The following is a 12,600-nucleotide window of genomic DNA, read 5'->3' as shown; positions in this document are numbered from 1 at the left end:
AACAGCCTCCTACGTAACAGCATGTGTAGTTAATGATCTGCAAGGTGAACTTAATGGAGATTAATACGTTCCTGTTTCTCATCAATCTAGCAGACTTACGGGAAGAGCTGGACGTCACAGACACAGATACAGAAGCCTGGCGGGGGAATGGGCCGTCCTCCACCTGACAGATATATTCTCCAGTGTCATCTGCAGAGGCCTGCAGGATCTGCAGCTGAGTTCCCAAAACCTTAAGTCAAATACACATATGGATCACATATTTAACACTCAGCTCCAAAATCTGTCACACATACTTCACGTAAATCAAATATGTTTTATAATGGACTGAGATAAAACCTTATGATTAGATGACAGCAGCCCGCCTGCCCTGCTCCATTTGACAGATGCTGGAGAGGTTCCAGGGACGATGCAATTGAGATCCAGAGTCTCTCCCTCCATTACGGAAGCAATAGAGGGCTGAATGGTGACTCCAGACGGGATGATTTCTCCTGATCACCGTGACAAAACAATATTACAATTATATCTTAAAAATACTAGTCTAAAATTGAAGGACTTGCCTCACCTCCTTTGACAAATACTTCAATATGAGCTTCTGAGGAACCAACAGTGTTGGTTCCAACACAGAGATATGTGCCTGCATCAGACGACCTGATATTGGGTACGATGAGAGTGCCAATGTCAGTGCGCTCCATGCGGGCCTGAGGAGGATATGGATATTTGAGTATTTGAGGTACATTTTTAGTTATTTTATATGGAATCCAAGACACTGTTGCTGGAATAAATCTGCTTTGAAATAATGTAAAAAGTGCAAAATAAATAAATTGGCTCAACTTTTTGTGTGGATCGAGTGAGTTTAGTCAGTAGGAGCAGAATAAATGGCATTAACAATTGAAGTCAATTTAATACTCATTACTTACCTTACTTTGACAAGACTTACATTAAATAAAACAATTTAAATACATTAATATACAGTAATACCTGCAAATAAACTTTAGAAATGAAGTACTGTTAAGCATTTTAGTCATTTATGAAGTGATTTTTGTTATGAGGCTATCACCGTGTCCTAACCAAGACAAACCGAACGCAAAAATGTGATGTGACGCAACGAAACTGTTCATAAATACAGCCAATCAGAACAGTTCTGGCAGATTTATTCAGTTTGGAATATCCTCGTCCTTGTTAGACAATTAATGCACATGAGCAGCGCTACCTGTATCCAAAAAGTTTCCGTTGTGGAAAGACTTCTCTGGGCAACATAGCAGACACAAACCAAATGCCCCACAAAATGCAATGGTAATGTTTGTGGTGGCTTACGACATACAGGTACCATTTTAGACTCTACACTTTTTGTGTTACGTCTGGTTAAGACACAGTGTAATTTTTTATGCCTCATAACATTGTTATCAACAGGGGTGCACATAAGTACTGCGCAGATGCGCGGCAAAAAATGCGCTGCTGACTTTTTTTTAAGGTTCAGTCAGTTACCCGGATTTGCAGCCATATTGGAGATACTCAGATGTAAACAAAAGCATGGATTATGCGGTTAATGTACTACTGAATACGTTGTTCTGCTAATTGCTGTCTAAGCTACGAGAAAAAACGCTACATCTTATAGAGAAGGACTTAGTAAGCTGGAAAAGGCGCACTATTTTGACAAACTAAAATTAATAGGTGGTACGTACGTATGTACGTACATACAAGCAGTATTAATTAAGATATTAGCCTAATATTTCACCCACCTGACCGGAAATGATAAGAACAAACACAAATGTTGTCAAGATTCTTGCCCTGGAAATCCTGGTTCAGTTTGGCCAATCACAAACCCCTTTTGTTCCAGTTTTTTGCACTCTTCTTCTTGATTTGTTACAACTTTTGGTAGTCTATAGTACTCCAAATGTTTTTCCCGGTCGTACAATTAGTACATCCCAAAACATGATAATAATCAACCATTTTCAGCAGCAATAATCAGCAAAATACGTAAGTTTAATTTGGTTCAGCGGCATTGTTTATGTTCAGTGCTGCCAATATGGCCGATTGATGGCGGGTTGTGAAAACACTCTATATTGTTTATTATTTTACTTTTTCTAGTTATATTTAATGGGTCACACTATGTGCAGTGTGAGCACCAAACCAAATCTCCTGGTACTCTCATTAGAACTAGACCGAAAAACTTATGTGCATCCCTGGTTATTAATCATTGGTGTTACATTTATGGTGCTACAGGTCTATATTAGCAGATGATTAACCTGCAATTACCTGTAATTGATTAATGGCATTGGTGACAGTGATTATTTCACAAAACGAGACATAGTGACAGTGGACAGTTAAAGCAGCTAGTGGCTACACAACATATATTTAAATCCTACATCTAGAGACATCCAAGCCAATACAGTAAATCAACCTTCAAATGTAAACAGATTTATACTTTAAACTAAGTTTTATAAGAATTTACAGATGATGGAGATGCGATTAGCACAATTATGATGTCAAATTCTCAACAATAGTTATACACATAAACAAAGAAGCTCTAATACTGTACGTTATATCTATAGTGTACAATCTGCAAAGGAAAACACGACTGTATTCAGAAGTGAGGGGGTGATTTTTTTTTTATCCAGGAGTAAAGCTGCTTAACTCTGATCTACTGAAGCGTGGCGGCAGTAGAGCCGGGATGGGGCAGGCTTGGTTGAATGAGTGTCTGAAACCATTCACAAATTTTCAAAGCGGCCCCGTTTGAGCACACAGAATTTCTGCATGGCCGCACGGCAGACCAGAGCACACCCTGGGAAAAGCTGACACAATGCAGCGATGCTCTCAGGCAGAACAAACCAGTCCACAAAGACACAAGGTACGCAAGACACCAAAGCCCTCCAGCAGCATGGGACGGGTCGTCCATGTCTCATATCTCGAATAACCCAAATCTAGCAGTGCAAAAACACGTACAGTGGGGTTCAAAAATGGGTCCACTTTGGAAACTGCTTCTGTTTGGCTTTTTATTTCGCCAATACTTTTCTATCAGCATAACAATTCGAATCCAAAGATCAATTGTAAAACGCAAATTTCAGTATTTGGTTTGTATATCCTTTGCTTTAAAGGAATAGTTTTCCCAAAAATGAAAACTTACTGAGAATTTACTCACCCTCAGGCCATCCAGGAAAGAAATTTAGCATTGCATCACTTGCTCACTAATGGATCCTCTACAGTGAATGGGTGCCGTCAGAATGAGAGTCCAAACAGCTGATAAAAACATCACAATAATCCACAAATAATCCACATGACTCCAGTCCATCAATTAACATCTTGTGAAATAAAAGCTGTGCATTTGAAAAAAACGAATCCATCATTAAGGTGTTAATTAAACATTAAATTGTCGGTTCTAGCCAAAATATGAGTTTATAAACCATAACAACACTTCCTTTAGTTAAAAAGTGCATCCCCTCTTGTCCTCTCTCATCAAAATCCACATATTGTAACTGTTTTTGCTTGTAATCAGTGCTTGATCTGTGCAGATTCAGATGAGACAACTTTTTCACTGGAGAAAGACGCATTATGTATAGAGGTCTTATATTTTAGGTGGAAGCAACGGTTTCAAGTCAAGATGGATGATGGATTATCGCAGAGTTTTTATCAACTGTTCGAACTCTCATTCTGACTCCACCCATTCGCTGTAGAGGATCCACTGGTGAGCAAGTGATGTAATGCTAAATTTCCCCAAATCTCAACTCATCTACATCTCAGATGGCCTGTGGGTGAGTACATTTTCAGCAAATTAAATTGTTTTGGGTGAACAAATGAGACTTTTGCACCACACTGTACATGTTAACTAAAACCAGCACACCTGTTTACCAGTGCAAACTTGAACTGAGCAAACTAAATATTGTTTGCACTCACATAAGTAATCTGCAATGCTTTTTTGGCTAAAAATCGAATGGATATCACGTGAATGATTAAACGAGGCATGCATTTAGTTCACATAGATTTTGGTGAGGGTGAGTGAAGCGAGACAGGTGGGATTGGACGCGTGTGACAGACATCAGACAGATGGACAGACCTGTAGCTCCTCAATACGTCTCTGTAACACATCGAGACTGTTGCTTTTAAACTGATGGAAACCGTGAGAAGGAATTGCCTGAACAAACACCAAGACACGGGATGAAACAGAAAAGAAAACTCAAAGGAGGCAAAAACAGGCAAAATATTAGCAATGGCACAACCCTGATTGAATGACAAAAGGAGAAACTGGTTTCTCACCTGTGGTGGCACTGAACCACCTCTCTTCTTCCATGTGAGGGCAGGGGTGGGACTGCCAACGGCCCTGCAGTACAACCGTAAAGTCTCACCCTCGTGAATTTCCACCCGCGGAGGGCTCACTTGTACGTGGGGCAGACCGTGAGTTTGACTTGTACCTGAAACATCCGTTACAAAGTAAAGGAGAACTCACTTGTCAGCTTTGGGAGCTTGTTAAACTGTAAATCTTGAAGTATTCTGCTGTCGGACATGTACTTTGAACATGGAGAACTCCTCGGGCTGTGTGCTCGCCATGTGTGTTCAGGGCTTTGCAGATGTACTCGCCCTCATCCGAGCGATCCACAGATGGGATGGTCAGCAGCCCGTTACGAATGACAGCATTTGAGCTGATTCGTTTCCCAGGACCTCCTGGCAAAAAACGATATATAAGAGCTACTTGAACGTGGTAGTTGTGCTGCTTTGTATGCAGGGTCCAAAAAAAAAATATCTTATTTTGTGTTCTGAAGATGAACGAAGGTCTTACGGGTTTGGAGCGACATGAGGATAAGTGATTAATGACAGAATTGTAATGTTTTAAGTGTATTTTTCCATAATAAATGTGCTACTTCTTTTTCACAAGGGTCTTCTTTGGGGTTTCACAGGAATGTTGTTCTGGAACCATGTCCTACTTGACCACAAATTAATATACAAATTTATATTCTTAAATGTACAGTAGATTGGCTCACCTATCCATTCCACAGCAGGGGTGGGACTGCCAGTCACCGTGCAGCGGAACTCTGCCTGCTGGCCCTGTTGGACTGTCAGCACAGGTGGATTTACTGTGGCCACTGGCTGGGCCCCTTCAGCAGCTACAGTGAGGTAGAAACCAGTTAACCACAGACAGGAGTAGCACACTTCAAACTAAAGTACCAGTCATTACAGATAATGCCTATTCAAAACAGACCTTACCCACGCTGGATGACGGAAGAGGTCGAGTGCAATGAATTTCTCATTCATGGTTTAGAATGTCAGACTAATTAACTGATCATGTTTTTTCCCCACATTTATCTTGCTGTGTGGTCTCTACTATACAATAAGTACTAAGATGCAACAAGGCAAATGGGGGAAATAGTCTGAAGAGAGAAAACAGATCTACATTTTGGAAAAGGTCTGTTTGTAACAGTGTTTATGAAATGATAGTGGTGTGACAGCGTATGCAGCGTGTGTCTGGCTGCCAGAGCTGATGCTCAAATCATCTCTTGGCAGCCAGCTTGAGGAGATGAGAAGTGGCAGACGGGGTTTGGCAGGGCGAGGCCTTCACTGCTGCCTGTGCCAACTGGGCTGGACGCCGAGCCCTCGATCTATAGGGATTCCAGGGCAACAGAGCAAAAGAAAGCTTTCTTTCACCAACTGGGGCGGACTACTGGTTTGTGTAAGCTCTGTGTTAAGCTCCGGTCTGCTTCTCAGTGACTGAACAGTGCTCATTTAGCCGGCTTGGCATTTAGAGCGTTACTTTTTCCATGATGGGTTCACAAATAGAGTTCTTATTCTGGTCCATAACTCAAAAAAGTACTTTTTTTCTATGTATTTTGAGATCTATTTACAAACCCAACTCACTGTCTACATAACTATCCTCTCCATCCACCCAACCATCTAGATGTCTACCCACCCATCTCTTTCTATACACCCAACCATATAGCTGTTTTCCCACCTTTGTATTCAACCACTCATCTATCTACCCACCCATTACTGCCTACACCATCTACCTACTCAACTATCCATTTGTTTACCCACCCATCTATTTTTCAATTTACTCATGTACCGAACCATCTGTTTGCCCAATCTAATCCATATATTCATGTCATCTACCTACCCTTCTGTCTATAACTAAACTGAGTATCTACCTACTCATCTATGTCTACCCACCCATCTATTTTTCAACTTCTCTGCCTACCCAATAATCTGTTTACCCAATCTAATCCTTCTACGCATGTCTATCTACCTACCCTTCTGTCTATAAATCTTCACATCTACCTACTTAACTATGCATTTGTCTACCCACCCATCTTTTTTTTTTTTTTAAGATTTATTTTTGGCATTTTTATGCCCTTATTTAGATAGCTTCCTGTTCAACTACACTGTCCTAAGTGGGAGAGAGAGAAGGGGTTGGGATCGGGAAAGGTCCACCAGCCAGGATTCCAACTAGGGACGCCCGCAGTGCAACGGCCCTATATGTCGGCATGCCGACCCCACCAATCTGTATAACTTATCTATCTACCCAACCATCTGTTTACCTAATCTAATGCATCTACACGTCTATATACCTTCTCCTCAGTCTATACATCTTTATATCTACCTACTCAATTATCCTGTCGTCTGCCCACCCATTTATTTTTTTATGTATTCATCTATCCAACCATCGGTTTATCCAGTCTAATCCATCTACAAAATGTCTACATATCCTTCAGTCTATACATCTTCATATCTACCCACCCATAACTGTCTACACTAGGGGTTCTCAACTCTGGGCCTCGAGGTCCACTTTCCTGCACAGTTTAGCTCCAGCACTAATCAAACACACCTGCACAAACTGATCAAGGTTGGAGCTATACTCTCCAGGAAAGTGGATCTTGTGGGCCAGAGTTGAGAACCCCTGGTCTACACCATCTACCTACTTAACTATCCATTTGTCTACAGACCGTTTTTTTTTTTTTTCAACTTATTCATCTACTCAGCCATCTTTTTACCCAATCTAATCCATCTTCTCATGTCTATACTTCTGTCTACACATCTTCATATCTACCCATTCATCTATTTTTCTTCTATCAATCTACTGAAACATTTACCTCAGCTAATCTAGCTACTCTTCTGTCTATACACCCTCATATCTACCCACCCATCACTATCTACCCACCCATCTATTTTTCAACTTATCTATCTACCCAACCATCTGTTTACCCAATCTAATCATTTACACATCTATCTAGCTACTCTTCTGTCTATACACCTTCATATCTACCCACCCATCACTGTCTACACCATCTACCTATTTAACTATCCATTTGCCTACCACCCATCCATTTTCAACTGAACCATCTACCTAACCATCTGTTTACACAATTATCCATCTACTCATGTCTTTCTACCTAACCTTCTGTCAATACATCTTCATGTCTACCCACCCATCAGTGTCTATACCATATACCTAATAAACTATCCAGTTGTGTACTATCTACCCATCTGTCTATACATCTATGCTCCCCTCAACTACCCACACTTTTAGTCATCTATTCATCAACTTATCTACCCTCCAAAATTTCTCCCTAAACTTAAATCCATCTATCCACCCACTTAACTATCTACCATTTCTCCACCAATCTATCTACTTTGCCATGTGTTCAAATATCCTGTCTATCTAACCATCTATTTATCTATCTATCCATCAGTCACCATAAATTATGTAAATTCACACTAAAGTGAAACCATCTTTTAAATAATGTCTATAAAATTTGAGAGATTCAAAACAAGTGCACTTGACTGAACATATATGCATGAGTGATGATCATTATAAATGAGGCACATGATCTTTGAAATATAATGGATGTTACTTGATATCTAATATACCTCAACATAGTCTTGCATATCAAAAGCATGATACTGGGCTGATGAAATGTGCAGTGGACCCCTCTCTGTTAGGTAAAAAGTGTGATGTTTGGTGATTTGGTCACATATTACAACAGGAAGAATTACACTTACCAATCTAATACAGAACTGGTCTTGAGTACCAAAAAAAACTCTGATACTAATAAATTAAGAATCATACAAAACACACTTAATCAACAGAGAGAAGTCCCCATGTGTGCAAGCATGCAACTTCACTGTTTCAATGGACCCATATGATCCATGAAAGCTTAGCCAGATCAAGTAATGCTCCTGTGTACAACTAAACAACACATGTACAGTATGCAAGTTAACATGGTCATTAACAGGATTATCATTAAAAATGAATATGTATAAAACTCTGGTGGTTACAAAGCCATTTGTGTGACATTAGCACTGTGCTCGTAGTTCAGTTGTACCTGGGCATTACTTGAGATGGTAAAAGCATGCAAGACATGAAGGTTGCATGCGTTAAAGAAACAGGTCCTTCCAGGCATGGAGAGAGAGAACCATGTGGACTTACGCTTTCTATGTCCTTCAAACATCTCATAGGCTGTGTAAAACATCTGTGACTGAGAAGCCTCTGTGAATGATGGACAGGCAGATACTGTCAAGTGAGTCTCCAGAAGGTTCTGTGAGAGTGGCGCACCGGTGCCTTCAAGCATTTCAGTGTGATTTAAAGCATATGCCACTCAACTCGGAGACTTCAAGACTTTTGAGCTCCAGAACGTCTGTGCATTTCTTTTGTAGCAATGCTGCTATGAATTTACACTTTAATAGGTGGGGACTAAATTATCTCTAGATAAGTTTCAGCAAGCTTACATTTTATATTTCCACGAAAGTAAATCATGTTTTAACAGTTAGCTTTACACGTCTCTCAAAATGCCTGAGGTTGATATCATTTGCATAGTTACATCATTAAGTGTCAAAATTTTAAATCACACTTCACAACTTCAAAAGAATTATCATGTGATACAGATATTTCTTTTTACCTTTTATCCCTAAACTTTTGACTGAAATACAGCACATACATTTTATTTGCACACTGAAGCTTCTCATTTTTAGTAAGGCAAATGAAGTTCTTCCCAATTGCACCATTATGCTCCAGTATCATTGATTTACAGCACCTGTCATGTGAGATTATAGTCAATGGTGGAAAAGCTCATGAAGAATAGTTGCTGTAAACGGCAAGCAATAGTTGAGACTCAAATAGGGCACTGAATTTTCCTACTGAAAAATCAATGCACATTCAGAAGACATTAAGAAAACATTTAAAAAATAAGTGTAAGGTAAGCACACTGTCTGTGTAATTAAAAGAGTGAAGGAAACAGCACTCAGATGTAATCAAAGCATGCTGGTTAGTGTCTAAGCACAACACATGTAAAAGCTTTACCTTGGCATAAACATTCATATGGTATATTCTTTGAATACAGCTTGTGATTGATAAAAGTCTATCTTAGGATTTCAGTTTCCATCCTGTTATTCTTTTAATATGTTCACCATTTAAAGAATAATTTGTACATACATTTCACAGTTTAGACAAATCAAATACAGTGGAATCATAATGTAAAAAAAATCATTTTTCTCAAGATACAGCACCATTTCATAATGTACAAAATTAAATATTGGTTTAATTATTGAAATAACTGAATATACCTACATGCTTGATTAAAAAGAAAATCAAAAGTTATAAAGCACCATTCTAGTGTAAAACATACATAATGAAAATGAACAAAAACACAAAAGCATGAAAAAAAAATCTGTTATAACACAAGTCGACATAAACATCATTTCTGTTATATTACTCACTGTGTTTGTAAATGTAAACTGAAGTTCTTTTTACAGTAGTTTGTCAAACCAGCGAAAATAAATATGGAAGTTCTAAGCAAAAACTACAGTACACATCACTGTTGGCAACATCTGGAAGACATTATCTATGAAATGTCTCTAATTGCTACTAAATATAACTGAGTTTACAAAACCTGTTAAGAAATGGTTGCATAACGTAATATATATCATAAAAAAAATCTCACACTGCCTGAACCACTGGCAGTTTTCAACTCATTTAGATGACCAAAAAGAGAAGAAAAAGGAACAATTTGAAATGGAATATATGACACTCATGGACAAAGTCAACATTCAAACTACTGCAATATTAATAGCACCATTTTCAAATACAAAATTGGAAAACATTTCCATGACAAAATAGAGGTGGAATCACATCTTGGAGTCGGGAATGGGATTGTGCCTGCAGTCCATTTGGCTGACGAGTCCCAGTATTTATGACACCTCCCTACCTTATTTAACCACCTATTCCCAAAAGACCACCTCAGGAGGGAAATGACAGTAGACATGCCCGGAAATTAAGACACAGAACCCCCACTAGTAAGAAGACTGACACAGAACCACCACCATGACAACACCCAATCACACCAGCAGCTGATTTTACCGACCACTACTAAGAACTATGCATGAATGTAATGCACATAAGACTAAAGGTTAGTAAAATCACTAGGCCTTATTCATTAAACACAATTTTCATATTCAATTTAATGTGACAATTTGTGCATATTTTGCTTTGTTTTTGCTCACTGTACAAATTACAATTTCTGTGTAAATAATTCCTAAAATCTTTTTAACGTAAAGTGTATCACAGAATTGAATACAACTTACATAAAAATGAACAATTTGCACAAAATCCGTTGTGCTCACATTTCATTGTGCCGTTGCATTATATTCTAAACCAAAAACCAACCGCTATTGAGAAAATGTTTATTATAAACGTTTAATATGACTAAATTGCCGTCAGTCTTCATGGGAGTCTGTTTTTACACCACAGGTGTTCTGTTTGCTTTAATATGTGAGTCACATAGCAAAATAAGCATTATGGGAATTTATGAGAAGTCCAAAATTAATAACATTGAAGAACAAAATCTAACTTCACAAAATTAACCCAAAATGCTGCAAAATTAACTTTTTGTTCAGGATTTTAGCTCGCAACACCCTTCGAGATCATGAGAAAGAAATAATCATCAATTTGTATTAGGAAAAATTATTTCAGGTGCTGGATTAAACTTGATTGAAAAAGCACTTAGTTATTGAGTATAAAATTAAATATGTCTTTTGCTTTTCATTCACAAGCTGTATCAATTTGTCTAGCGTAAAGATTTTACACTGGCAACATGAGAAGCCAAGTTTGTGTAAGTAGAAAAAACAAACTCAGGATGTAATCGAAAAGCACAATTGTTTTGATTAATGCAATAATTTAAACAAAAAGAAGAGTTAGCCATGCTGTTGTCCAGAAGACAAAGCAGAATTTTGCACAAAAATGGGGCAACGAAGGAAAGCAAAGGGGCATGCAACTTGAGAAAGACTGAAAAAAACTAAAAGGCAGGGAGGTTTAGAGGATGTGGTGCCAATCACAAACCTGGGACATAGAGTCTTGCTGTGCCCTCATCCATGCCAAGCATATTGGAGCCTGTGCAAACATAGACGCCTGCGTCCTCAGGCTGAACGTTGTGAATGGTCAGGATTCCATTGAAATCCATGGCCCGGTTAGGCATCTTGCCGTTGCGGGTCCAAACCAGGGTGTACGCTGGCAGCTGTGAGAGAAGCACATGTCCTCAAATATTTTCATTTGCAGTCATTCATACTCTCAGCCAAATCCTGCTCTCTCTCTCTCTCTCTCATCTGTTTTGGAAGTCAGGGAGGCTAAGATTATGTCTGTGATGGATGTGTGCGCAGATGACATTCATACCTTGCTTTTGGCTGTGCAGATGAAGTTCACTGTGGATCCCACCGTCACACTCTGTTGTCTGGGCTCCTCAATAAAGACTTCAATAGGTTTGGATGGTAAGGCTGGTGAAGGGAAAAAGTGGTTTGACAACGAAAAACACAAATATAAATATTGCAAATATAAAATAATAAATTAAAGCTGCAAGCAGCGTTGAAAGGGCCCTCGCACCCGAGCTCACCCCACCTGGTGGTTTTAGGAAAACAGTGAACGGAGTGCAATATGCATTTAAAGTGGTAAATATAGAAGGAATATGTCAAGGTCAAATATATGTGCCAAACTTCCTGCTGCCAGCTGGTGGCGCTATGACAATAACTAAATATTGGCATGTAGATGTCTTCAGGCCAGGACTTTTATCAAACATATGAACACATGGCACAGACTGAATATGGTATGTTTAAGTTAGTGTAAACCATGACATATCCTGCTGCCAACAGGTGGCGCTATGATTAAAACTGAATGTTGGCCTTTGGATGTCTTCAAGCCAGGACTCTTACCAAACATGTGAAGTCTAGTGCATTAAGCTAGTGTAAAACAAGAAATTTCCTGTTGCCAGCAAGTGGCACTATGATTATAACAGGATATTGGCCTTTAGGTGTCTTCAGGCCAGGACTCTTGCAAAACATGTGAAGTCTAGTGCAGATTAGACACTGCATGTTTAAGTTGTAAAACAAGTAATATCCTGTTGGCAGCAGGCGGCACTATGATTATAACAGAATACTAGCGTTTAGATGTGTTCAGGCCAGGACTTTTATAGATTGTGTGAAGTTTGGGGCATTGTATAGCGGAGTTAAAACAACTTCTATTTCCATGGTGAAACAACTTTGTCAGGCCGCCACAGACACGTACTTCAATGAAAACTCAAGATCTTCGCAATTTAACATTGCAAAGGTCTTTAAAGTAGACTGACCATATACACT

General features: G+C 39.0%; 1 protein-coding gene across 17 annotated transcripts in view; it reads right to left on the bottom strand.

Annotated features, from left to right (window-relative positions):
- hspg2 (heparan sulfate proteoglycan 2) overlaps nt 1-12,600 on the bottom strand; it is a 127,901-nt gene that overhangs the window by 26,102 nt on the left and 89,199 nt on the right. For 14 of the 17 annotated variants that reach the window (XR_007825539.1, XM_051097222.1, XM_051097224.1 and 11 more), the window contains 10 exons: nt 11,645-11,745; nt 11,315-11,489; nt 8,411-8,470; nt 4,974-5,096; nt 4,504-4,656; nt 4,252-4,406; nt 4,052-4,129; nt 563-698; nt 337-488; nt 100-229 (listed from right to left, as the gene is read on the bottom strand). Coding sequence is in view for 16 of the 17 variants with exons in the window: in XM_051097222.1 (XP_050953179.1) it covers nt 100-229; nt 337-488; nt 563-698; nt 4,052-4,129; nt 4,252-4,406; nt 4,504-4,656; nt 4,974-5,096; nt 8,411-8,470; nt 11,315-11,489; nt 11,645-11,745 (1,263 nt within the window). In the remaining variant the exon portion in view is untranslated. The remainder of the gene's footprint in view (nt 1-99; nt 230-336; nt 489-562; nt 699-4,051; nt 4,130-4,251; nt 4,407-4,503; nt 4,657-4,973; nt 5,097-8,410; nt 8,471-11,314; nt 11,490-11,644; nt 11,746-12,600) is intronic. The other 3 variants (XM_051097230.1, XM_051097238.1, XM_051097232.1) reach the window with 2 other exon arrangements.

The sequence above is a fragment of the Labeo rohita genome, chromosome 23 (genome assembly GCF_022985175.1).
Source record: "Labeo rohita strain BAU-BD-2019 chromosome 23, IGBB_LRoh.1.0, whole genome shotgun sequence".
In the NCBI taxonomy this organism is placed as follows: Eukaryota; Metazoa; Chordata; class Actinopteri; order Cypriniformes; family Cyprinidae; genus Labeo; species Labeo rohita.
The sequence above is the reverse complement of the archived record's forward strand: the minus strand, read 5'-3'. Positions and strand labels throughout refer to the sequence as shown.